This window comes from Python bivittatus, unplaced genomic scaffold (genome assembly GCF_059951505.1).
Source record: "Python bivittatus isolate LINGU-HERP-01145 unplaced genomic scaffold, Pbiv_v1 ctg000330_np1212, whole genome shotgun sequence".
Classification (NCBI taxonomy): domain Eukaryota; kingdom Metazoa; phylum Chordata; class Lepidosauria; order Squamata; family Pythonidae; genus Python; species Python bivittatus.
In genome coordinates, this window is record NW_028277058.1 from 56,605,890 (window position 1) to 56,632,875 (window position 26,986).

General features: G+C 38.8%; 1 protein-coding gene across 25 annotated transcripts in view; it reads right to left on the minus strand.

Annotated features, from left to right (window-relative positions):
• CELF2 (CUGBP Elav-like family member 2) overlaps positions 1 to 26,986 on the minus strand; it is a 545,664-nt gene that overhangs the window by 45,831 nt on the left and 472,847 nt on the right. For 14 of the 25 annotated variants that reach the window (XM_088141387.1, XM_088141383.1, XM_088141390.1 and 11 more), the window contains 3 exons: positions 22,700 to 22,779; positions 15,412 to 15,570; positions 8,607 to 8,670 (listed from right to left, as the gene is read on the minus strand). In XM_088141387.1, coding sequence (XP_087997513.1) covers positions 8,607 to 8,670; positions 15,412 to 15,570; positions 22,700 to 22,779 — 303 coding nt within the window. Of the gene's footprint in view, positions 1 to 8,606; positions 8,671 to 8,779; positions 8,864 to 15,411; positions 15,571 to 22,699; positions 22,780 to 26,986 lie in introns of all 25 variants that reach the window. The other 11 variants (XM_088141376.1, XM_088141375.1, XM_088141380.1 and 8 more) reach the window with 1 other exon arrangement.

Consider the following 26,986-nt stretch of genomic DNA (forward strand, 5'->3'; position numbering starts at 1 on the left):
AGTGTAGTGTAGAATAAGAGTCTCCAAAGTTTTCTGATTGTGTATCCTTATTAGTTAAAAAAATTGAACATGCATTCCCTTTATTTATTTATAAATTATATATATATGTACTGATGTACTAATACATAATGCACATTATAAAACATATTGCTCCCAAAGCAAAGATAACGGTGAAATAAGCAATATTCTAATATTTTCTTCCTGCACTCTAACGGATCATCTCATGCCCCTGTTGGAGTGCACGAACCCCACTCTGGAAAACACTGTTGTAGAAGAATGTCACATCCAAAAACTAGTTACATTCCAATATGCCCATCACAATTTGCAAAGGCTTTTTTTTTTTAGTCCTAGAGATGTAGCTTACAGTGATAACAATAGTGACAATAATAACCTGTATTATTCTTTTAGTTTGTGTTTTGTGCTGGGTCCTCCTCTTACTTTTAAACAGTTGGTTAATTGTTTCATTCCACACTGGTCTTTGATCAAGATAAAGTTTGACATGACTTGGGATTTGCAAAGACTGAAATCTTCTAGCATCCTTTTATTTTTATTTTTATTTTAAGAGAGACCTTTTCTGACTGAGGAGATGACAAGGGCTCAGCATGAGGCCTCATGAATCCAAAGTATGAGTTGTGCCGTGAGGCCATGATCAAAAATGCAGAAGAAACTATCTTGGGATAGGTCCAAGTTGTGTATCAAAACATGTGTCAAAGATGAGCAGCAGAAGAGAGCCATCTCCTCTTCCTTGCAAAAATTTTTAGAAAGTGTCACAAGAATGCCAGGCCTCATTCAACAACTATGTTTCTACTTCAAAAAGGAAAAGAGAAGAGGCTATGCTATCCATCTGGCTTTGCCCGTGATGATAATTTGCCATAATCTGCATTTCCAAAAGGAGGTCAAATCCACTGTGGTTCAGAATTATGAGAAGTCATCTTAGTCATAAATTTGAAACAATTTCCATGCCAGAAAGACCTAAAAGTGTTCACTGAACATTTACCCCAAGTTCTGAAGCTACTTTAACAATGGGAAACTTAATTAATACCTGCCCCCCCAAAACAAAAAATCTAGAAGAGAAAGATTGTGCATGAAGCTTAAATAACAGAAACATTAGGAGCACATGTCAACCAATGGAATACTGTATTAACTGGAAAACAGGACCTGGAACCCTTATAGGTGTGATCCAAGGACTAAGTGTGCAAAGAATTGGGCATCAAATGAGTTTAGGATCCTCCTCAATTGGACTTGGTTGAAGTCTAACAAGAAACCTTACTTTCAGACTTGCAAGATTGATGTCAGGTTTGCGGTGTAAAGCAGATAGGAATCACAACCAGATGAGCTAATTCTATTTTATTGTAAAGCTACATTGACAGAATCTTGCAAGTCTGAAAGTACAATTCTCCCCCTGCACCCCATCTCCTTTACAGCATAAGAAACTAGGGAGGGTCCCTTCTGAGCCTCTTACCCCATCCACTATCCAGCTGTGGGCTATGCTCTCCCTTATCTGACTGTTCCCTTGGCAGTCTCTCTTTGCCCAGTCTCCCAAGGTCTTTCCCACATACCATTACATTGACAGATTGTGGGGAGATGGGCGGGGACAAGTCAAATAAATAATATAATAATAATAATATACAAGTACCCTATTAATCAACAATTGTAATGGGTTAAAAACCTCTTCATGTGATTGGAAGGTGAGTTGTCTCTTGCAATGGAGTTATCTCTTGCAACTTGAGTGTCATCTCTCAAATTACCTGGTGATTCCTGATTTTTTGGCCAGACAGGGTAATCAGTTGGAAAAGGGGCTACCAGATTCCTGCTATTTTTCCCTCTTTAGGAAAGTCAGTGGACAGAATAATTTTCAGATGATGGATGTCAGAATAAATAAGGGCAGAATCTTTCTCAAGGCCTCTGTCTGCTAGTAGAAGTCCACCTAAAAGCCACATGCCAGCAGGAACCAAAACAAATTTTCCTGTGACCTGGAAAAACAGCTAGTACTTAAATCTCCAACCAAGGAGGAAAGAGCCAATGTCTCATTGTTCTTTGTCAGTTCATATACCTCCACCTAATTGGATGAGATTTATATTTAACAGACCACGCTGTGCAACAAGGCACTAGGGCAGATAAGCTCTGCTTTTCTTTCCTGACTTCACGCCATGGATAAATCAGGGAACCTCTTTTGAACCATTGCCACCTTTGTCCAAAATGCACTCGTTTCAAAGTGTTAATGGCTGACATAATGGGATGTACGGTAGTCTATCGTGTAATCACAGGAATATTCATGCATTGGCTCAGTTTATCACCTGAACCTTTTGTCAGCTTAATATCCACCAGGACATGCTCTTCTGTTCAGCTACCAGAAAAAAACTGCCTTCATTAAGGCCATCAGATCTTGATGACGACAGGAATGGCTGCTCAACCTGATTCTGCCTTTTCTTTGGAGGAAAGGAAGAATTCAGCCATGGGTTTGCAAGGACCAGATCAGCTGCACTAGACAGTACACCTGGAATGGAGGGTGAGTGGGCAGAGGTGGGAATTAAAAGCATTTTCTTATCATTTCCAGGACACACATCCTGTAGCCCTGCAACTGATGGCTCTTTATTTCTCTAGCTGCACAGACTGTTGATTACCATCCAAAATTTACCATTTTCACATGGAAGCAGAAGGCTTTTTTGTTTCGGTGGTTTCTCCCCAATAAAATGAAATGAAAAATAATCTGATAAACTTCCTCTGTAACCACCAAACATTCTACAAACACAGTACTTTTGGAAGAAATGTTAATTATTTACACTGGGAGGGAGGGGGTAAGGAAGGAAGAAGTTTCCCTTTGAAGAAACAAGCTTCCAGAAATGGAGTAGCTCCTTAGTTTTTCTGCTGGAGAGAAATGTTGAGAATAACAGTAAAACTTAACTCTGATTTCAATAATCTACACCACTCGGCTATCAAACTTGGGTAATATTCTGGACAGCAAGAATCCCAACTTTGATTTTCACGGCTTGGCAGATTAAAAATACAATTAAATTATGCTCGTAACGGATGTACAATACGTCTGCTTAAAATGTAAGATTTTTATAAAACATATTTATAAGGAGAGGGGCCATGAAAATTTAATTTAATGTTCACCTTAGGTAATTTGGTGTCTTATTGTTCAGAGCAATTACCATAAATCTACATATCAATAAGGAAGAACAGATGTCAGTTGTTACATCCACTTGCCAATCAGGCTTGTTAAAAATCGGCAGATGGATGGTGGTGGAATTCTCTCATATGGCCTATTAGCACATTTGCAGGAAACTGATGTAGTTCCCTTGCAGTCACACATGCGGTCCTGTTAAAACACAAATAAATTGGAGACCTGAGGTTTCCATATCACAACTCAGGGTGTGAAACTTGCAGGACAAACTTTTTCACATAGTAAGATGCCTGCCCTCTTTGAAACCCTTAATCTCACTTCCCCCTTTATGATTCAATGGGGGGACGGATCAGTCCCCGACTGAGGCAGGATTTTCTCAGGCTGCACTGATATTCCTGTGATGTGAGCTTGAAAAACAAAAAGAAATGAAAAATGCATTTCATTATTTTTAAAGGGAGGGGTACCAAACAGCGAATATTGCTTTAATTTTTCAAGGAGACCAGTTTCGATTTAAGTTTTCCCTTATTAGAGGCATTCACCAAAAAAAAAAAGAAAAAAAAAAGGAAACCTATTTGCTTTTTTGCTTATATTTCTAAACCACTCCAACCACATGAATTTAAGGACAATGTATAAATGATAAGCTTCAGATTCCATTAGGAACCTGTTCTTAGGATTTATACGGAACACTAAAGGGTTTGAAATATTTTTTGTTGGTAATAGGACTAGAGTCCCATAAAATTGGTGGGTATCAGCATTTTTTTTTTAAATTATAGAGGAAAGAGGGTTTGTTACATAAGGCTGCCTTGTAAGTGCAAATATAGACTTTCTGGTTCACAATTCGGTCTCTTAATCTTGTAAAGAACAGTTTTACAAACTAATGTGTACGGATAGAATCTATTTATAGGTCTCCATCCAGACAGTAAAGGCATTTCCTCACTGCTTAATTTCCTCTCCCATGTAGTTTGAAGGCATTCTAGGATTGTCAACTTCTGTCAATTCACAGCACATAACACAAAAACCACTGCTCTGTCTACTACAGTCCCTGAAGCATCCAAAATCTTCTCACTCCCCTCCTGCCCCCAGTCTTCCTGGTTTTTAGGGATATTCTTATGCTGAAGAGAAAGGGAAAATGGGTAAAACTCAATCTGACCTGTACTCATTTGCTTTCAGCTACTAAGGGGATGCTTCAAGGCCTACAAGGCAGCATTCCCATTATAGGACCTGAAGTTCAAAAGGCAGAAGGACGGGTGAGGCATACAGTCTCTCCAACGTATAAGCAGAGTCCAAGCAGCTAATTCACTTCTAACTGCACAGCGACTTCAGCCACATCATAACTGAGCCAGAAATAGATCAGCTCAGCTCTGCAAACCTGCTGACATCATGGGGATATGGAAATCCAAAGCTGCTTTAAAACCAGTGCAGAATTTTTATGTGGAAGTGCCTGATGTGCTGTAATAGCTATTAAGATCTTCAGGCTGGTGGCCGTAGAGATGTTCTTGTACACATTTTTGATGTGATAAATATACATCAAAATCACAGTTTGGATCTCATGTTGGAAACAAACTTCAGGACCTCAGGTCACATGGCAACTTCTACACTGATTATGATTAGAATCTATATTCCTGTTGTGTAGCTGGCTTCAAACAAAATATCATGGATGGTTATTGACCTGAAAAAATCAGGGAATATATTGTCATCTTCCTAATATCATTACATTAAAAAAACTTGTCACTCTGTTGGCAAGGCAATGATGGAGCTCCTAAAATATATGGGTAAAATGGACGGTTCCTGCAGTACTCTAAGATATAATTCATCAGATCTTGAAGATTTAAACTCATTAAAAGTAACAAGATGTTCCTTGATTGTGTTTCTATCAATCTTGAGCTCCAATCCTGCCCTTCATTTTGCCCTTCACAATTAAAATAGATTATCCCGAGCCATTTTATTTATTTATTTATTTATTTATTTATTTGTGTGTGTGTGTGTGTGTGTGTGTGTGTTTGTAGTTGGATAATATCCAAAAGATACCTAGTTTCTCATTTTGCTGGCTTCCTTGGGAAAAAAGTGTTTGAGGATTGAAAGAAGCTATCTCAAATGCTTTTTTGATACCTTTCAACTGTTGAATTCCACGTTTATTAAAACCTTTGAAAAATGCCACAAAGAAAAAATACGGAAGAAGGAAAGAACGACAGAGAAGACGAAAGACCTATATCTAAGTGTTTTATATTTCCAAAGTTAAGCAGGGGTGAAAAAGCTGTGACTTTAGAGATATTTCTAAATATCTCCCAGCATTCTGGTCAGCAAGGCCCCAGTTGAAGAATCTGAAAAGCTGCTTGGGTCTTGAGTGGTATTGACGATTTTGGATTTGTCATCTTTAGAGTAGATCCATTTAGATTAATGGAAAAAAAAATAACTTACTTTAGTTCCAGCTAGTTTCATTGACGTAATGGCTAAGCCTGGATCCAATTTACTCTCAAGGGGTGCTCATGACTATAGGCAGTCTCAACCAATAGATCATAATTGCAAAGACATAATACATTTCGAACTGTGCTATGCAGAAAAATCTCGTAGTGTGCATGCGCGCGCACACACACATCCTCTCTCATTCTCCCTTTCTGGTCTCTGCATTTCTTATTCTGTGGGGTTAAGTCCAAGCAATACACCACCGGGCTCCTAATTCAAAGCCAGTTCCAAAAAACACCACTGTGAAAATGTTGTTTATCATATTAAGATATATTTTTCATGAGAAGAGAAGAAAAAAAATCATGCCAGATTATGAGCAGAACATAATACAAGCGTCAAGCCCTTGCCAAGAGATCTGCACCAGAGAAAATAACTCTGCAATATTGTCACCTGCGGGCCAATTTATATTGTCAGAAAGCGGATTCTGCATTAGCCTCCAGAGCCAACGCGGTAATGGCATATTGTAGGAATAAAGCAGCAACAGCCTATGGGGACAGCCTCATCTCTTTTTCATAGGCGTGCTTCAAGATCCATTCAGAGCAAAGCATTAATAAAATAAGGAAAAAAAGGGAGGGGAGAAAAAAGAAGAAAAGGACGAGAACACAAAGATGACATATGGGTAGAGCTTATGCCCTTTTATGTTGCAAGACTGAATAAAAGCACCACGAACCTGCTGATGTAGTCAGAGCATAATTAAAAATAAACTCACATGCCAGTTTGAGGACAACAGAAGTGCAGGCGGGGGCTTCTGCTTTTATGAGAAATAAAGGATATTAAGCAAGAGGGGAAGGCTATTAATGGCATCGCAGGGTGGATGTAATGGGCATCCATGCTTAGAGCTGCTCTCTTCTTGCACATTATGTAAAGGACAGGGCAAGAATGACCTTTTATTAATAATGATAAATCGCTTAGTAAAACCACCCAGACTGATATTCAGAAGTTGTTCAACTAAATGTCCAGGGAAAGCAGAAAAGTTAAGATGGTGGCCACAACCATGCAGTTAAAGCATGTAAAGCCGTTGATGCATGTAAAAAAGGGGTGGGGGTTTCAAGCACATGGTTGTGGCTGCCATCTTGACTTTCTTGACCCCATTACTGTCTTACAAAGGACTTATTCTTCTTTCCTCTCTGTCTTTCTAGGTATCTTCTTGGTTTCATTCTTCCCCACCCTCCAACCTCTACCAGTCTTGGAACTAATAAATAAATGCTGATCATTGAAAAACAAAATAAAATAAAGATTTAAAAACACTGCTTTATAAATTGCAAGATAAGTTTGCATAAAGTAAAAAAAGACATTTATGTAATTTCTAATGACACAAAGGCAAAACAGTGCTCGCATATCACAAAGGAGGTACCATAATCTTAAATGTCTTTAAGAACATAATGTTATCTTAATATCTAATCAAAATACTGCGTGATTTGCTATAATTTGATGCCATACACAATTAGATATTTCTTGGCAGGGATAAATAAATCACATTTCAATGCTGATTGGCAGCTATGTGTACTTTTACAATGTTATGAAATAATTACAAGAATAGTCATTTCCATGGTTGTTATAGAGTGAGGGTTATCTATCTCAGGGTTTCTCAGTCTTAGCAACTTTTAGATGTGTGGCCTTCAATACCCAGAAATCCATGGAAATTCTGGGAGTTGAAGTCCATACAGCTTAAAGTTGCTTAAGTTGAGAAACCCTGATCTATCTTTCTTGTCAAGCACATGCATTATAAGAAAAAGGAGGCTCTGGTTTTTGTAGTGTCATCAAACTTGGAGTTTTAGGGTTGTTGGGTCTACCAAATAAGAACTAACAAATTCTAGTTAGGTAAATGAAAAAAAATGAGAATAAGGATCTTTCCAGGATAAGCAAGATGGGTAAAAAATGAGTTCTTCTACTGGGATGTTCTTAGCAAAGAGAGCCCTTTGGGAATTGCTTGGCCTTCATTAAATCTAACAAGATTAAGAAGAATGTAAGAAACATCATGATTCAATGTGATGTTCCTTACAATCTTCTTAATCTTATTAGGACATTGGGAAAACTTCTGTCAACGTTCTGCATTTTGAAAAATTCAGCTCTTAATTCCAGAGACACCTCCGCCCTTTGAAATTGATAGGAATTTTAAAACATTTTTTTTTAAACATGGCACAGGAATTTACTTATTATAAATCAAATTAAAACTTCCTATTGAGAAAGTACAGCCTTTGGACTTGCCTGACAGTACTCTTAGGACATTCATCCAGGATCCAGCCTATACATTGTGAGACATGTCAGATCTATAAATCAGAAAGGTATCAGTTATCTTAGATGGTGCCATTGTAACTTTTGGGATTTTTGCCACTGGAAAAATTGCAACAAACTTTTAATAAAAAAATCATGAGATGAAATTAAATAAGAGGATGACGTTATCAATGGCTGTTCATCATGATGGCCAGGCATTCAGTATTTCTTTGCAAATTTTGGTTCATCTCAAAAAGCTAAACAGGGTTGGAGTTTGGATGAGAAAGACTAGACTAAGACGTGTGCGTGTATGTGTGCATGTATTTGTAGGTGCATGGATGTGCTGAAGGAAGTCACCAAGAACCTAGTGTTCCATGAAAGATTCTACATGTGCTATTAAGTGTGATAATTTTATGGAAGCTTCAGGTTCAGAAGTAGCATACTCCTGAGTATCAGTTGTTGAAAGGAGCAATTATAGAAAAAAGCTAGTGTTTGTAGGCTTCATGAAGACACCTGGCTGGTTCTAAATGAAGCAAGATGCTTTCAGTATGATTAGGAGGGCTAGGTTTCTAATCTCTTCCAAAATAGAAACTTGGAAACTAAAGGCAAATTATGCAGAACGTAATCCAAGGAAGCCTTTGAATCTGAATCCGTGCAACATCCAGGATGTTCTGCTTTTGCATATACTCACCCATTAAACCATATGGTTAAATGAAAGGTCTTCCTGTATTGAAAAGCCTAAAATTCAGCCACAGGAAGAGGAGGAAGAGGAGAAAGAATGCATAAAGAGGCTATGACTCACCAGCCATTTGTTGAATGCCACTAAAGGCGCCCAAGTTACTGGAGGAAGTTGCTTGCTGCAGAAGCTGCAAATTAACAGTAACAACATCAATGGGGTTAATAACTCAACAAGTTAAGATTAAAGCAAAATTATCTGAATCAAATTAAATTTGGGATACTTATAGTTTCCTTTACATTTATACAGTCTCTTGCTTCTGCCTGGTGTTGGAATGAAGGTCCCCAGAGTCGATGCTGTAAATCCATATTAATGTCTAATCTCTATTAAGAAACACACAGACACTGGGGAAACTCAATAACATTGCTGCTTTAAAACAATTAATCAATTTACTCTTTTTAACAACCAGGTGTTAAATCTATTTCAGCCCAACGTAGCATGACTAATCATTGCCCTCTGCAGTCTAGCAGTTAGCATAACTCATCATGGTTAATCACAAGAGTATTTTCCACCTCCCCGTTTAAATGAGAAGCTGGTTTCCTTGAAATGGTTTGTGGGACCAGTTCAGAAGAACACATAACTTCACAATGGGCTGTTCTTTTCCCCAGAGACCAAAGGTGATCTGCAGGTCAAAGCACCATTTTGCAGGCATAGATGTGCCATTGGTAATACAACTGTACAGAACATTCACCTAGGTGCAACCCATTGCTTTTTAATGGAGGCAGTCGGTGTATTCAGTTGCTAATCATCTGTTACTGAGAAATCAGGGGACAGTTGGGCACCTTGGAACCAGCCTTGGTCATACACATAATCTGGTTCACATGTTAGCTAAAGTCTTGGTTTGTTTAACCATGGTTTCCTGGATAACCCACAGTTGATTGGGATCACAACACAGGCTAGGTTATGAACCATCATTTACAAACCACAATGGCTGGTTTCACATAACATGTTAAATCAAAATGAATCAAACCACATCTGGGCTTAGTGTAATGTGTGAATGAAACTTTCTGGTTTGTCAATATTGTAGACAGGTATTTCTAACCTACCCCAGCTCCTGTAGTACATAAAAAGGGCTAGAGAATGAGGGGAAGAACCATTTTTAACTGGATTAATGATTCAAACTCACATAGAATTTGTAGTAACAGAAGTAGCCTTCTACTACAAGATTTCATTATGAATGAGAAGCTAAAATGTATATCAGAAAGGATGAATTCATTTAATTTGATGGTTGTGCTATTTATGAAAATAGGAGTGACATGTTACACTCCAGTGCAGTGTTTCTCAACCTCAGCCACTTTAAGATGTGTGGTCTACAACTCCCAGAATTCCCCAGCCAGCCCTGCTCCAGCAAATGGGGATAAGGGAAGAAACAGGGAACAGCTGTACAATATTCTGAATGAATGAGATCCAGGGGATAAAAAAAAAAAATCTGCTAGGTGACATGAATGAGGTGGGTGGTTACCACCCAAGGGAGCATGGAAGAAATAACTGAGTCAAGTTGGAGACTCAAGAATCAATGAGAATGAAGGTCATCTGTCAAGCCTCTTACACCAGCTCATAATCTAGAATGCAAGATTCTCATATCTTCAGTGTAGGCAGGTATATTGCATTGATCAAGTGCTAGGGACTCTTGGAAACCAGTTATCTGTATCCTGGCTCTCATTTAACAGTTAAGGTGGGGCATCTCTACTGCCCTTGATCTTTTTTCTTATGGAGCCATGGCTTAAGGAGTGGGATGCTGGTTGCTTGTTTGATATGGCCCATTTGTCCACCTGTTCTTCTTCTGCAATATTTTGGAATAAAAATATTTCCATTCTCAATCTGAGAAGGAATTCTCTCATAGTATCTGCTTTAGGAAAAGCTCTGTTTTGAATATGTGGTTGAAGCAGAAATCTATTCATACGTACATATGGAAAAGGAATGAATAAAAACACACGATGGATTTGATCGCTTATGATGAAAGATTGAGTGACTTGGGGAAGGATATAAAGCAAAGAGAGGTTCCAAATGTGAAACAATACTATCTGGTAGTGTCATACAATAGAACAGGATCTAATGGAAGTGCAGTGTATGTGAGAATAAATGGTATGTTTAGCGAATGATTCAATATCAAACATGTAATAAGACCTGGATGTTTGAGGGCCACTTAGCTGTTTAATGAATTTATGGATAAATATCTATGGAATACTTATGGTGACATTAGAAACATATTGGCTGCAGACGAGAATGAGTGTGTACCTTTACATACAAATGATGGTGGGCTGGTGGTTAAGAACCCAAATGATTTGTAGTGAATGTTAGATAGACTGTATGATGCAAAGAGGAGCATGGATTTGAATCTGGTAAAAAGTAACATGGATTTGTGTGCTTTGGCAGAATGTTTGCTAAAGCTGGGGACATTAGTGTTAAATAAACAAACAAACAAATAAATTTGAGACTTACAAATGCTGGTAATATTATAATAGGTAGCGTGTGGTCTGTTGTGAAGGATGAAAGCTTGTTGAAAGGAGCAAAAATAGTTGTTGATGGGAATGAACTTCTACCTACACTGTTATATCGAAGTAGCATTAGGCATGTCAGATGAACCATCAAGTATGATGAACGCAGTGGGAATGGTTTAGTTTAGAAGCATGTGCAGTAGAAACAGGAAGAGATGGGATCAAGCATGTCTCGGATGAGAGAACAATGATGTAATTATTCAGTCATACAGAGGATACTATGAGAGAATTCTCAGACTTTGAGAATGGAAATATCTTTATTCCAAAATATTGCAGAAGAAGAACAGGTGGACAAGTGTGCCATATCAAATGAGCAATCAGTATCCCACTCCTTAAGCCATGGCTCCATAAGAAAAAAGATCAAGGGAAGTAGAGATGCCCCACCTTAACTGTTAAATGAGGGCTAGGATACAGATAACTGGTTTCCAAGAGTCTCTAGCACTTGATCACTGCAATATACCTGCCTACACTGCAAAAGAAATGTATGAAGGAAGAGTTTGTGGGTCAAAAGAAAGGGGGGGACTGAAAAAATCATATTTGGGTGGGACTGACAAGATCCTGAAAAAAGGAGGAAGGCGCAGAGTTTCAAGGACCAAAGGCAGCATGGGTACATTGGGGAAGCAGAATGCAAAGGATGGAATGATGTTCATGTAAAATAGATTTAGGGTTCCTTTTCTTTTCCCTTATCTTCTGCTTCCAGTTTCTTTTGCCTGAAAGAAGCTTGCATGTAGATCTGTCTCTGCCCCACAGTGGAGATCAAAGCTTATGCTGAGCTTTGTAAAATGTCTTATTTCAATTGATGTCCAAATGGACACAAAGGTTGATTCCAGTGTTGTTCTCCTGATCCTTCAAACCAAACGGTCATTCTAAGTTGCAAGGCTCATGCAAACCTGGGTTTGAATATAGCAAACTATCACGGTTTGATCAAAACAGGAAGTTAATCATACAGCTTAATACATGAGAGGAAAGGGGAGGAAGGAAGGAGCTGTGAATGTACTTTGGTTGGCTGGAAATCTGAACCAGCTCACCGAGAAAAAAAAAACTTTTTAAACTGATATGCAATGATCAAATTTAAAATAGATGGATTAGATGAATGCATACGATGCCTGTCATGTGTACTGATGCTGCATTCAGAATATATTTATGCAACTTGTCCCCTTTTATCTAAATGCACAGCAGGGAATGCGACAGAGGTGGGGGAAGAGACAAACTACCATATTCCAGATCATTGAGAAATTTAGATAATAATTTTGTTCCTCCAAGGCAGAAGAATGCCACTGAACATTTTCGTATTTATTAAATCCATATATTTATGAACAAGCTATGTCAATCATGATGCAAAGGGGTGTACAATGACTTGAGATCTGGGGAAGTTGAGATCAGGGGGCGGTGTAGAACACATCAGGTTTTCAAGCACAGATCCTGAAATGCTCAGGAACACAGGGGTGGGGGATACATTGAAGGAAAAATTTGTGGGAAGGGAGGGAGAATGCTTCCTGGTTGTCCCTGAGAAATTTCCCTGCACTGTTACTTTTCTTTTCACCAGACGTGCCCATGACTTTGAAGTTAATATGGTGAAAAAGTATCCAAACCATCAGGGAACAAAGAGTTCTTTTGCTTTCTGTATCAGCAAACTACCTTTCTCTCAGTTCTACCTGATCTAGGCAGGGGCCAAGGGAAACCTAACAGAGGTATCCTTTGAACAGGAGATGTTCTTCAGGTCTCAAGGCATCCTTCCGTACCTCCCACTGAATTTAGATTGCAGCTTCCATAATTCCCAGCTGGGAATTCTCGGAGTTGTACTTCCAACACATTTTGACGGTGCATGGTGGTGTGTAAGTTGGCCTGGCTGTGGAGGTCCTTTCACCAGGGATCAAAAGTTGAATATGTCTTCTTTTGCAGGGAAGCAATGTGTTTGCACCCATGCCTTTGCACGTTGGGTGAACCATGTAAAGCTGTATGATGGCTTATTTGTTTGGCTGTCACGTGTTATGTGAATGCAGGAATTGTGATTTGTTAATCTGGGTTTCAGATATAGCACATTTAGTGAATCCAACCACTCCGTTTTACAAGAAAATACATGTGGGTTGCAAATCTCTGGGGAAAAGATTAAAAAACATATGGCCTGGCCACTAGGTTGGCAAAAGTGAAATGGCAACTGTTGCTTTGGATAATTTAGTTCTGGCCAAACAGCATTAATTATATTGTTTAATACCTGCTTCTTACACTTCATTTGATAAAAAGATATCTACTATGTATTATCATGTTAAACCATCTGTGGAACAGAAACTTATCTGCCAAACAATGGTTGTCTTCACACAATACACTTAACCTGGTTATTAAGTTACCCATTTTGTGGATTTGTGCAATGCAGTCAATCCTAAATTAACCAAATAGGCTGGACTTATCATTTATTAAGATGTGCACGTGCACATATGTGTGCACACACAGACACACACACACAAAGTGAGTAAACAAACCAACCTTAGGTTGTTGTGTGAATGTAGCCAGTTAATCTTCAGCCAACTTGGTTAAGTGTGTTGTGTGAACACAACTAAAATATATTCCAAACAAATACAAATATACCAGCCACTGAATATCTCCATATTACAAAAAGAGAACAAACTGAATTTTCATTTACATCTTTCTTACATTTTCTTACCAAACCCAAAGACACTTTTGATAATCTAAGATAGAGATTATATACTTCTTTTATATAATGCAAAAAGGACTTTGGCATAATAGCCTAGATTAAGCTATAATGAGATTGGGTGGTTAGTGGTTTAGTGTGTGCTAAAGGTCCTGCCATTGACTTCACATGTTGGGTGAACTAGGCTATCATATGAAGCCAGGATATAATTTATTTTTCTCAGCATACATGAACATTAGTGTTTTGCTAGTTAAGGTACTGAGAATAAAGTGTTGTGTGAACACATTTGGGGTACAAAACTATCCTAATTTATTTCATAAAAAATGTTGCCTGTATTTATCCAACACTGTTAACCAAGTAAGTAATAACCCTAGTGGTTATATTCACATGATGTGCGACACTTGCTTTGTGCTAATTTTATATGTTGTGTGAATGCCAACCATTATTTAATTATTCCTTGTATTTCTAACCTGCATTTTCTCGGACAGCTCAAGATTTGGTTCCTTGACATAGAAACATGTAGTGCACAGCCAGAAAATGAGGGGGGGGGGCAAATGATGACTTGTGCATGACCATATCATCTCTAAAATGCCACAAGTGAAGTACTGTTCTTGTGTCAGATGCCAGTGTGTAATGGTGGCATTTGTGTGATGTTGCTTTGGCATCATGGCAGTTTTTTACAGATGCTGCTGAACCAGAGGAAGCATGTTGTGTGAACATAGCCATGTTTATGGAGTGGACAAATCTCAAAAAGAAAAGTAGAATGGTATGAGAATGTGTGAAGTGCATAGGGCTTCCAACAAATGCTTCTAGATCTGGATTCCAAAAACTAGAGAGAACTGATGGCTTAATCATGAACTCCTTAATAACATCTGTACAGGTCTACTTAGAAGTCAATAGACTTTACAGTCTTACAGTCTTAATCATGAACTCCTTAATAACATCTGTACAGGCCTATTAAAGTCAATAGACTTTACTTCTGGGTAACAGGAGGTACAGACTGCAGTCCCACATATTTACACTTCAGCTGTGTTCTTCATACTATATGCTTGACCTGGTTACTGAATTATCCCATTTTCCAATTTCACATTATACATTATACAGTGAATAAACCCACTGCTTTCATTCAACACTCTATGCCATGAACAAGCAAGCAAGCAAGTCAGGCATTAACCAGGCTGAGCATGTTCGAATGCAGCTTCTAAGGTTTGAAACTGGGCTGGCTAAGCAGGTTGTGCGTAGACAATCTTTATCTGAAGGGCAGAGATTCAACTTTCAGTGATATGTGTCCTTAAAGTATCTTAAACCATCAAAGGAGATAAATATACACAATTCAGTCCTAAGAAAAAGACAAAAATGTAGACTTCATATCAATGTCTAAAACATTTCCAGTGGACTGGGGTAAAGCTCAGAGCTGGAGTTAGATATGCAGACATCTCTATCTGCATGCTTGCAGGGACATCCTCTCAGAATCCAATCATTCACCCAGAAACGTCATCTATTCAAATGTGACAGCATCAGTTGGAGGAAATTTCACTGCAACCTTTGTCTTAGCCTCAGATATTCTCATGCTTCCCTTGCAGGACAATTTAATGCAATGAGTTCATTTCCATAACCCTTTAATGAAAGAGATGTTCCATGCGTTATTTAAACTATACCCTCTTAACCCAGCATGGCAAGTTTGCTTTGAAAATGATTGTAAACAAATGTGATGATTACTTACAGCCAGGTACTGTGGGGTAAATCCTCCAAGGCCAGTAAGGTTTCCCCAAGTGGCAGTATTGAGCTGTTGCATTTGTTGTGCCAATTGCTGTTGTAAACGTCTTTGCTCTTTGTCCTTTTGGGTATCAGCAAACTTCACGACAATTGGTGAAGAACAGCCCTGTGATTGGACAGATTGGTGGGGAAAAAGGTCTATCACACATTTCCAGCTAGGTGGCAGCACCTAGCTGACCTTGGCTGATCTCAGACAGCTACGTTGAGTCAGACCTGGTTAGTACTTAAGATAGGAGGCCACAAGGTGTTGACTAGCAGGGTTGACTTGCCTGGGAAGTCAAAAATAGAAAAATGTCCTGGGAGACCACGTCTGTACTGTCGTCAAGAAAACTTCATGAATGTGTTCAAGTAGTAATCAGGAACCGAACTTGATTGGTGGGAGTATTTACCATGTGATTGAAGAGACAGTGGTTTGACTTTTGGCCCCCTCATTTAATTTGGTTTGGGTCCCCATAGCTTCTATTTCAATCGGAAAGAAAATTTCCACTCACAAGCATTATTAAATACAGGGGGAACATGGTCCTTCAGCCACCTTTGGCTGGTAAGTAAGGTCAGATTGGTTAGTGTTGGATGGGATAAATGAGCAGGCATCAAGTTTGACTCAGATGAGATATCAGAGTATTTCTCATACATCTGCATGAGTCTTTTCCTGAGATCTTTTTTCAAGACGTTCCATAATCTTGTAACTGATTATAGGACTCATGTAGGGATATGCAAAGACTTAAGAAACTCAAGGGGCTCTGCAAGGGGGACCAAACAGTCAAAATGGTACCTTGACTTTTTTGGCCCCCACCCCTGCCTGTTGCAAACACTCCTGGTTAGTATGATGTCTAACATTTGATATCATCTAATTGCTCAGGAAATTCCCCTCATCCCCGCAACGTATTCCATGTTTACCATCTCTTCTTGCACATCCCCCAAATCTGCTCCAGAGACTGAGATAATCTTCAAAGCAGATCAAAAAGAAGATAGGATGGTGAGTAAAGAGGGTCACACTGCATGCCAATTTCTGCATAAAAATCCGTTGGGGCAACATTGGAGCTGAGAAACAGATCCATTCATTTGGCATTGGTCTCTCTTAATGTTAAAAAAGAATTTGTCTTGGTTGTTTTGGCTTTGAGTAATGAGGAAGGAAGAAAGGATGGAAGAAAGAAAGGAAAGAAGGAAGGAAGTAGATTCCTCCTTTTTTTCCACATTTCTCCACATTTTCCATGTTTGAATATTAAATATACCTTTATGCTAATCGTATTTTTACATTCTAATTAGACTTGAGAAGCAGGAATGCCCTGATTTGTTATAGTCAGAGAAAGAAGTCAAAATCAAAACTTGGTTTATCAACTTGTCTTCTTCCTAACCTGAATATGGTCTAAGCAGAGTTCTTCCAGGTCAGATGTAACAGAAAACTCTAGACAGTTAAACATTAGAAGCAGGCAAGGAACTGTAACAGGAGAAATGGGGAAGGATCATCCAAGCCTAACACCCTGTGCTTAGTTTTGTAACCCATAAACTGTTGCTCAGTGAATTTTGGAAACTGCCATAAGATAATATAGGAATTTTTCTCTCCTTCTTTGGTTGTTTACATGCAAAGTTTTATCTTTAAACTTATCATTCCATCATTTTAAAATAAATTAAGTGTATAGTCCTATGAAATTTTACTTGGAGATTATATATATATATATATATATATATATATATATGAGCTTCACTGCATTTAGTGCAATTTTCAAGGAAACTTTCTTAGGAATGTCCATCGGAATGGTTTAAAAGAATTCCATTTCTCTTCATACTTTAAAAATAGCAAATTAATAAAATAACAGGTGCATGTTTTATTTTCCCTGAAGAATGCCACTATAAAAGTGATCAGAAGTTTCCAAGAAATAATCACGTATTCCTATAATATCATTGTCTGTCCTGTGGATGTAGAGCCATTCATATCCAGCTTGCAAACAAAATGCTTAGAAAGTGGTCACTTTGGGATGTGTGCATTCTGGGTGTATACAGGTAGTCCTCATTTAGCAACTGCCTCATTTAGTGACCATTTGCAGCTACGATGGTGATGAAGAAGTAACTTTACGACCAATCCTTGCATTTACAACCTTTTCAGGTCTGTAAAGCAAAGGAAAGCTGAAGTAAGATCATAAGCACAATCACGGTTTCACTTAGTGACTGCTTCATTTAACAATTGAGTGGCTGGTCCCAATCGTGGTTGCTAAACAAGGACTACCTGTACCCAGCATCCAGATGATATAGAATTCTGTGCAGAAAAGCCTTCTGACTGAAACAACTTTAGATGTTCATGGCTTTTGAGAAGTAGAAGAATTTATTGCTTTGCTTACTTAAATCTCTTGAAAAAAATATTTGCAGAGAGATGGGAAGTAAAAATTAGGTAAGTGCACAGAAGTAGAGGAGTGGGTTGTTACACTGGCTCACCCTGGTATAAACCTTGCTTCCCCTGAGTATTTTAAAATATTAATGCAAAAATGTGCTCTATGAAACACACAGCAGATCCCCTCCCAGGTTAAAAGACAGAAAAGGAAACATTGGTTAGAGTCTGTTTCATGGAAGATCTCATTGGAGAAACAAGGCAGTTTCCAATAGACATAAGTGCAGCTCTTAAAATCTTTTCCAAAAGAAGCAGAAATAAATTTCAAGGACAGGAATATGAGATACTCGTCCCAGACAATACTTGCAGCTCTCAGCTTCGCGTGGCATCTGATATTCTATTTATGAATGCTTAACTGGCTGTAAATTGTATAAAACATTACAGCAGTATTTTATGAATCTATAATCCCCCTACCCCCCCATCTGCTTCATATTTCATCAGGGTAGCAATTTTAACAGAACCAACCTCGTGAAGATTGAAAACATACAAATCAAAGTGGCTTTGAATCAAAAACAGAGAGGTTATGGCTGTAACATATTTGTCCCATCATAAAAAAAAAAAGATTAGATGTCTCTGTCTAAGTGCATGAGTATAACCTCATATGTATCCCTGTATGAGATTAAAATGTGGTGGTAATCACAGGTTTATAAAGGACGTGATTACAAAACGTAGGGGTGTAAACAGCCATAAAAGGAGCTATTAATTTTGGAAGACATTTGTTTTTCAGCACATTTCCTTTTTTCTCATTTTGGTTATTGCTCTTTTATTGAAAACATGTTTTGTCTTATCAGCACATGCAGGAGAGATGAAAGTCCTGAAAACAGGGCACTGAATCTTAGGTAACTTTCATCTGAAACCCAATCGTTTAATATATGTATATTCTACCATTTGAAAAGAATTTTCCTTGCATTAAAAATGCAGCCGAACAGCCTGGGGCATTACTGTTTCTGGCTGGCTGTCCAGATTGAATATTGGTTGTTGAAAGTCAACTGTTTACTGCAGGAGTGTTGAGATTAATGGTCAAGGAGGATACAGAAAAACACCCGAGTATTTAGACTTGAAGCTGCCTTTTCCAGTTTGGCACCTTCCAGATGTATTGGGATGGCAACTCTTAAATTTTCTAGTCAGCCTGGATGGGAATCATGGGATCTGTAATCCCACCACATCTGAAGAATAGCAAAGAGGTGAAAGCCAAGCTAAAGGAATATCATTATTGACTCTTGCTACCTATATGTGAAAAGCCTTTTCCTGTTCATTTTCTTTTCTTTTCTTTTCTTTTCTTTTCTTTTCTTTTCTTTTCTCTCTTTCTTTCTTTCTTTCTTTCTTTCTTTCTTTCTTTCTTTCTTTCTTTCTTTCTTTCTTTCTTTCTTTCTTTCTTTATTTCTTTCTTTCTTTCTTTCTTCCTTCCTTCCTTCCTTCCTTCCTTCCTTCCTTCCTTCCTTCCTTCCTTCCTTCCTTCCTTCCTTCCTTCCTTCCTTCCTTCCTTCCTTCCCATACCTGAACTTTTTAAACAAAGTTTTTTAAAAAAGAAAAAAAATCTTTAGATACAGGCATTTCACCAAAACATATATATTTTTAAAGCATACTGCATGAGAAGCAATCCATATTCACACATTATGTTTTGGCCCATTTATACCAAATTTGCCCTCTAGAGCTGCTGGTGTCAGCAGTAATAGGTGTGGAAAGGCAGTTGTTTTTGTTCTGCTATTTTCTTGGCTCTTGATTTTCATGAGAGCCACGCTAGAGCCAATTGGGACAAATCTGAGCACCATTTTCCTAAGAAATCTGGGATATTTTGCTTTTGGATGGCAACTTTGCTCCCTGTACATTACCACAAGGTACTGTACACAACTTGCCTTAAGGACTAAGAAGGCCAAGTTTTACTTGAAACTGAAGAAATGAAATATGGTGGTAAAGTCCTTCAGAGTGGACACAATGGCTTCCTTCCTTGTGCAAGTATGTGCTGTGTGGATGGCTGTGGATTTGCACAAGCTACGGCTGATGGGAGGTGGCATGATGAAGACTACAATGGAAGCAGTTTTCCAGGTTAGAGCAAAGCACCCAGTCAGGATGCTCTCGCTTCCCTTATCCACATTTTTCAGGCTGAATGCATCATCTTCCTTCAAACATTAACCAAGCAGCATGGAATAATGAAATATGTTTAATTCATGCTAGATAGCATCCATCAATCTCATGAGGTATTGTTACCTAGAAAAGGACAAAGACATCTTCTCTGCTGCCTCAGATAGCAGGAGTGGAACTAACAGCTTTAAATTACAAGACGCTTGATTTTAACCGAATATTAGGAGAAATATACTGATGAGAAAAGTAAATTTAAAAAGGAGCCATGTAGCTAAGACAGTATACTTTTGGTCTGGAATTGCCTTAGCAAGGGGGTTGGACCAGATCCATATTTTTCAGACTTGGCAACTGGAAGAAGTGTGGACTTCAACTCCCAGAAATCCCCAGCCAGCATGCTTAAGGGAATTCTGGGAGCATGCTGGCTGGAGAATTCTGGGAGTTGAAGTCCACACTTCTTCCAGTTGCCAAGTTTGAAAAACACTCAACTAGATGGTGCACCAAGCCCTCTCCACTTCTCATTTTATGAAACTTCCATCTTCAACATTTTCTCATTAACTGGGGTTGGACCAAACAACTTTTTTCATTCTAAGAACAAATCCAAGTCTGTGGTCCTCTATATGTTGGACTGCCTCTACAGTTGTAATATGTAATAATGGGATTGGAGAACTGCCCGTTGATACCAGAATGGAGAAAACTCAAGGGAAGCTGGCCAAAACATAACACGGGAATATCCCTAGTGACCCTACCCTATAGGAGAGAAATTATAATTTCGTAATATACAAGATGGCCTGTCTGAACAGTCAGTGGTTTCTACTCTACAGCTGATGATAATATCAACTTCAGAACTAATCCTGTTCTCCCTTACCTCATCTTCTTGTCAATGAGCTACCTTCCTATATCAAGGCACAACAGCAATTTCAGTTGTAGTAAATGTCCTGGGCACAATCTGGCATATGTGCTAACCTAAAATACTCCCAGAAGGTCCATATGCTTCTAGATGATGCCATCCCTCAGGAGCAGGAAACTTCAAGTCCCATCAAACTTTGCCAGCGTGGCCAAGACATGTGGGAATTCCTTTCCAGATGGACAGTTCCCAGGAACCCAAGCCATAATCCTCAATATCCTCTTTGGTTGTTTTTTTTTTTCCTTGCAAAATTATCATAAGGTTTTAAAAATTAGGCAAATAAACATAGATTTCAAACCTCTGAGATTTTCAATCAAAGATATGGAAAAAGATCTGTCTGTCTCTCTGTCTATCGACCCATCTATCTATCTATCTATCTATCTATCTATCTATCTATCTATCTATCTATCTATCTATCTATCCATCCATCCATCCATCCATCCTTTTGTCTTTAGGCAAAACATAATAGAATATACTTGCTAAAATACTAAAAGCAGGCCACATAAAAGGATGGAGATTATATATATATATATATATATATATATATATATATATATATAATCTGCACACAGAAGCATGCTTCTATTCAAGTGATTTGGGTTCTTTTCTGTGGCAAGCGTCACATCTAACACAATCTAAAAAATGGATAGCACTGAAAAGAAAGACAAATTGATTATAAAATATCAAAATAATCTCAACTGAAGGCAGGAGAACAATGGACACTGCAATGCCAATATCAGTGTTTCTCAAGAATACGTAAGACATTTCCATGCATTTTTAATATTTTAATTGTTTTCTTTCTTTGCTCATCACACAAAGCCATTCAGTGACACAGACAAAATAATGTTGGAATTTTAGTACCCAGCATGCTTTGGGAGGTTAGAGCATTTGCAAAAGGGATATATATATACATATATATATATATATATATATATATATATATATATACACACACACACACACACACACATATATACATATACATATATATATATATATACACATATATATACGCACACATATATATATATCAAGAAAGTTGAATGTTCCTCATTTCAAGAGGTTTTTTTAAAAAAAAAAAGCCAGAAAAAGTGCACATTACATCCAAATGCTTAAGAAGAATTAATTAATACACAGATACACAGTACAGAATACAATAGAACATGCTGTCTTAAATGATTAATTCAGAAGATCCAGAATAAGACACAGTCGACTCATGAGGCATTTTTTTTCTGCGTGTGTGCAAAATTCTGAAGAACCATGACAAAAAATCACAGACTGGGCTGGAGGGAGCACCCTTTTTCAAATTTGAAAACGTGGGGATAATTGAAATCCAAATATCTTTAAAGTCCAAGATGGAATCAACATTTGCTGTCTCTGGCGGTTTGTTCCACTTGGGCATAATTTATCGGCCCCTCGGAAGAAGGGGGTGCGCCTGTGCAGGTTGAGAAGAAAAATCTGCCCTTCTTCCTATCCCATGGCCAATTTGAGTGTAAGGCTGGTGGCCTGGACAGCTTTATGTCCCCCCGCCCCAAAAAATCATATCTAAAGGGAGAAGTCGACCTCCTAAGTGCCAGACAGCAACATGGCATGTCCGCAAACTTAATTTTTTTTAAAAAATCTGCTGAATGCCGCGGAAGGGGCGGGCATAACAACAAAGAGATCTGTTCCCGGATCGTTCAGAGAAGCCAACGTCCCAGAAACGGGGCACGAAAAGAGTGTGGGGAGAAGCCTGGGAAGCGGAGGGGGCGCCCTTGGAAGATTTGCCTAGGACTGTCGTACATCTGATCTTCTCCAAGAGAACACGGCTTTACATTCTCAGTCATATCCACAAAGGAAACATTGAAAGGGCATATGATACAGTACCTCCATGGTCTGGGACTGGTGCATAGCTTTGATTGCATTCTGTGCCATTGCCCTTGTCGAAAACGTGACAAACGCACAGCCTGTGGGAACAGGGGGCAGGGAGCAGGAAAGACAAAAAAAGAAAAAAAAAAAAGGAAGAAAGAAAGAAAGAAAAGAAAAGAAAAGAAAAGAACAACAAAGACAAAAAGGGTTGGACGCTTGTTAAACCAACACAGTCTACGAGAACGGCCACAAGACGACACTGTTCTCTGTAGTACATAAATTAAAAAAAGAAAAGGAACGAAAGAAAACCAAAAACCAAAAACCAAAAGATAAAAAAAACAAAAACAAAAATAACCCAATTCCCTAATTGATTTGCTTCAGCAGAGCTGAGTTGTTCATCGGGAGGGAGAAGGAAAGGAAAATTGGGGGAGGGGAGGGAGGGAGAGGGAAGGCTGAGACTCAGTGGGAAAATGACCACAATATGGCTATTTTCCTCATTCTTCTAAACCAGTGTTTCTCAACCTTGGCGACTTGAAGACGTGTGGAGTTCAACTCCCAGAATCCCCCAGTCAGCATGGCTGGCTGGGGAATTCTGGGAGTTGAAGTCCACACGTCTTCAAGCCGCCAAGGTTGAGAAACACTGCCCTAAAGAACAGGATTGGAAAATAGGCAAGACTGCTTAGATTTAATTTCCATTTATCTGGGTCCCTTAAAGATCCTCATTTCTTAGGTCTAAGCATTCAAAGTTGTTTATTTAAAGTCACAGTAAAACTTCCACTTGCTTCATTAGCAACCACAGCATTAGTGATTGAATTAAACCAAATTAAGTCTTTCTGGTCATTGACATAGCAATAACTACAATATGAATAAGATTGGAAATCAAACTATAATTAGTGGAGCCTGGGCTTGTATATCAGAAGACTTCCATTCCTGATGTGTCCTAAAATTGGCTTTAGATGGTATTGAATAAACTCAGCTAGCCGAATACAAAGCTACTCGTTCTATTTCGTTATGCCATGTGAGAATAAGGCTTTGTCCCTCCACCAAAACCATGAAATAACTACAGTTCTGAGATCCTGGGTGCCCACCGAGGGGGTTAAATCTTAAATGGTGGGTTGGTGTTGCAATCGAAGCCCTGTATCACATCACACCCACCATCTTGCAGATTGACCCCCTTCCCCGTGGGTGCCCCTATTTGTAACCCAAAGATCCATGATTCAGGGTCCTTAATGACTATTTCCTCTGATTCCAATACTCTGATATATGCTTCAGCTTCAGGCATTGCCTACAGTGCTTAGCACACGTTTAGGCAAATAGATCTGCTTTCTCCACCTAAACAAATAAGATACCAATTAGGAGGAAGACAGGGTCTTCATTAAGGTTCTGCAGCCTCCTCCTATCTCCAGATTTCAGGTGAGGTTGTGGGAGAGGGCAGAATTTAGGAGGAAGGACCATGGCTGGTGACCTTTCTCCTTATTTTGATTGAAGGTGACAGTATAGATGCCAGACACTTCATATTTACATCTCCTAAGTCTCTTTGGGAAGATCATGATGGGGTAGCGAAATGAGAGGAAACCAAATAAATGCCATTCCTTTTTCTTGGAAGTAGCATGTGAAAGGCACCATTCCTTGGGGCACCATTCTCAGTCTCCGGGAACTAGTTAGCAACTACTATGGTAATTCAATCTGAATGGTTTCTTCTCCCAGTGAATGGCTACCTCCATCACTTTATGAACTCTAGGAGAACATTTCCTCCCCTCTTTTTGGGAAACTCTAGGAGCTTCTGTGGAAACAATCTCATGTGAACATTTTATGCATCTACGCAACTTACTGATTTTGTGTGGGGAATAAAAGCTCTCCTTTTATCTGCAGAGCATTCACTAAATTAGATCTCCCCTACAATCAAATAATTGCAGCTCTTAGCTGACTTGGGCTGATCTCCAAAAAGCAAAGCAGAGTTGTACCTAGTTAGTGCTTCAGTAAGAGACCCCCAGGGAATACCAAGATTGTAGGCTAGACGAGGAAGAATGCAGTGGGGCAAAGCAGTTCTGTATTGTGGCCAAAGGAAACTATGTGGACATGTCCATGTTATCAACAGGAGTTAGGTTCAGTGAGAATGCTCCTCTGTAAGCTAAACATCAGCTTCACAACTGATTTCTCCACTGACTTCCTATTTGTGCAGGAGGGAAGATTGATGTAAGCCCATCTCATGTCAACCTTCTCCCTGTGAATTGGCTTGGTGAGATGATACCAAAGGGAACATGTGTTTACTTCTGATACTAACTGTGGTGGGCTTAATTTGAGGTTGGTTATTTTGGTTTATTATGTCCTTTCCAGAGATGGGCAGTTTAAATAAATGTGAGAGGTGGAATCTGCAGATACTGGTGGTCCTCCTCAATGTGAGAGTTAGAAATGGAGTTTGCAGGGCCCAAATACACTTCAGTGCAGGTTGCAGAAGGATAAACTGCATTAAACACTGGAGTAATTTTTTTTAGAAGCAAGAAAATAATTGAAACACCTTTCAAGTTTCTATAAAACAAAAGTGTGTCTATGAAAGAGCACATAGTTTTCAACTATGGTAGAACAAGCAATGGCTGATGTCCCCATCTAGTGACTTCTGGATGTCTTGGACTACAGCCCTCATCATCCCCAGCCAACATGGTCAATGAATAGGGATGCTGGGAATTCTACTGAAAAACACAGGGGAGACCCTACCTTGTCTGACAGAGTTTGATGGGGCAGTGAGTGAGTTTCTACCAAATTTGGTGGAATTCAGCCATAGTGCTGTATGCATTGTTTTTAACATTCCTTTCTTTTCTTTTTAAAAATGCCCTGTGAAATAATCCAGATTCAAGTTGATTTCATAGCTGTACTGTGATACAGTGAAAGCTTTGCCATACATCAAATTTGGCTTGTGATGCATGATGAAAAGTCATTGATTTCTAACTCCTTTAGCCTATTATTTGAAATATGGGCTAAAATTAAGAAATGAAATCACAGCATGGTTCCCTCAATTTCCTCCAAAAATGATGATGATGACGACGGTTACAATTTTAAAAGGCTTCCAAATGAAGCAAACTGAATGCAGAGAGACTGAAGCACGATGTCATTACAGAACTGAGCAAGACATTTATAGCAAGCTCAGGGTGTTATTATTTGTTTTAATTTCAGTATCACTGCCCCTGGGATCAGCGAGCAAAATGAAGAATCCATTTTACAGTCCAACTATTTTGGGGAAATCAATCTGGGCATTGACAACACCACTTGTGTCCTTGTGGTCTTTCTCCATGCACACCTGGTAAGAATACCAAGTAAGAAAATTACTCAGTAATGTTTTAATTGAACAAGAGGCAGTCCAGGCAATAATAACTGAAGTGTTTGGCAAACTATGGTTTGCAAATCAGAGTCAGCTTCAAGAGCTATGCTTTCTCTTCCATAAAGTGGAGTGAGTCCTCTTATGCTCCCCCTGTTTGAAGGGGAGGGCAAATTAGGAACAGGAAGATCCTCATTTAGTATTTACTTATTTAGCATTCAACAGGACTACTGTTGGTATAGAGCAGTGTTTCTCAATCTTGGCAACTTGAAGATGTGTGGACTTCAACTCCCAGAATTCCCCAGCAAACCCTGGCTGGGGAATTCTGGGACTTGAAGCCCACACATCCTCAAGTTGCCAAGATGGAGAGCAATGCTCAACTTTTTCAGCACTGTGCTCCAAGTGGTGCCCACTGGGCCTAATCCTTACCTCGTCACTTCTTGGTTAGGTTACTTCTCGTTCAGGGTTTGCAAAACCATTTCAATTCCGGATTTCTCATTCTGGTTAAGGGGGGCTCCATTTCCCCTGACATTTCTGTCAGCAGAAAGGAGAGTATTTGTTTAAAGCTCAACAGTGGAAAAAAGGTGGGGTTTTTAAAAACCTAAATGGCAGAGTGTATTTTTGAAACTAAGCTACAGAAAGAAGGAGTGTCAAGCAGTATATGATGAATCATATTCTCCTATGTCATTTATATTATAAAGATATTTGTGGGACCCTGATCATGCCCCTTTTTAAGGAGTTTTCTAAGTAAGGAGGTTGAATTTTATGTATATTATCTCCAAACAATGTGTAGTTTGTACAGACTATCTGTACAGTATCTCACACATGGCTTGCTGGTTAGCATGATTTAAGGTGCCCAATTTTTGGTAAAGATTTGTGTCCATTTTAACTTGCATTTTAAGTTCTAGGATATACAGTATATATATATAGGCTGTTTTATTCTGCACCTCTATCTATTTTTTTTTAAAGTCTGCATGTGATCTTTGGATTAG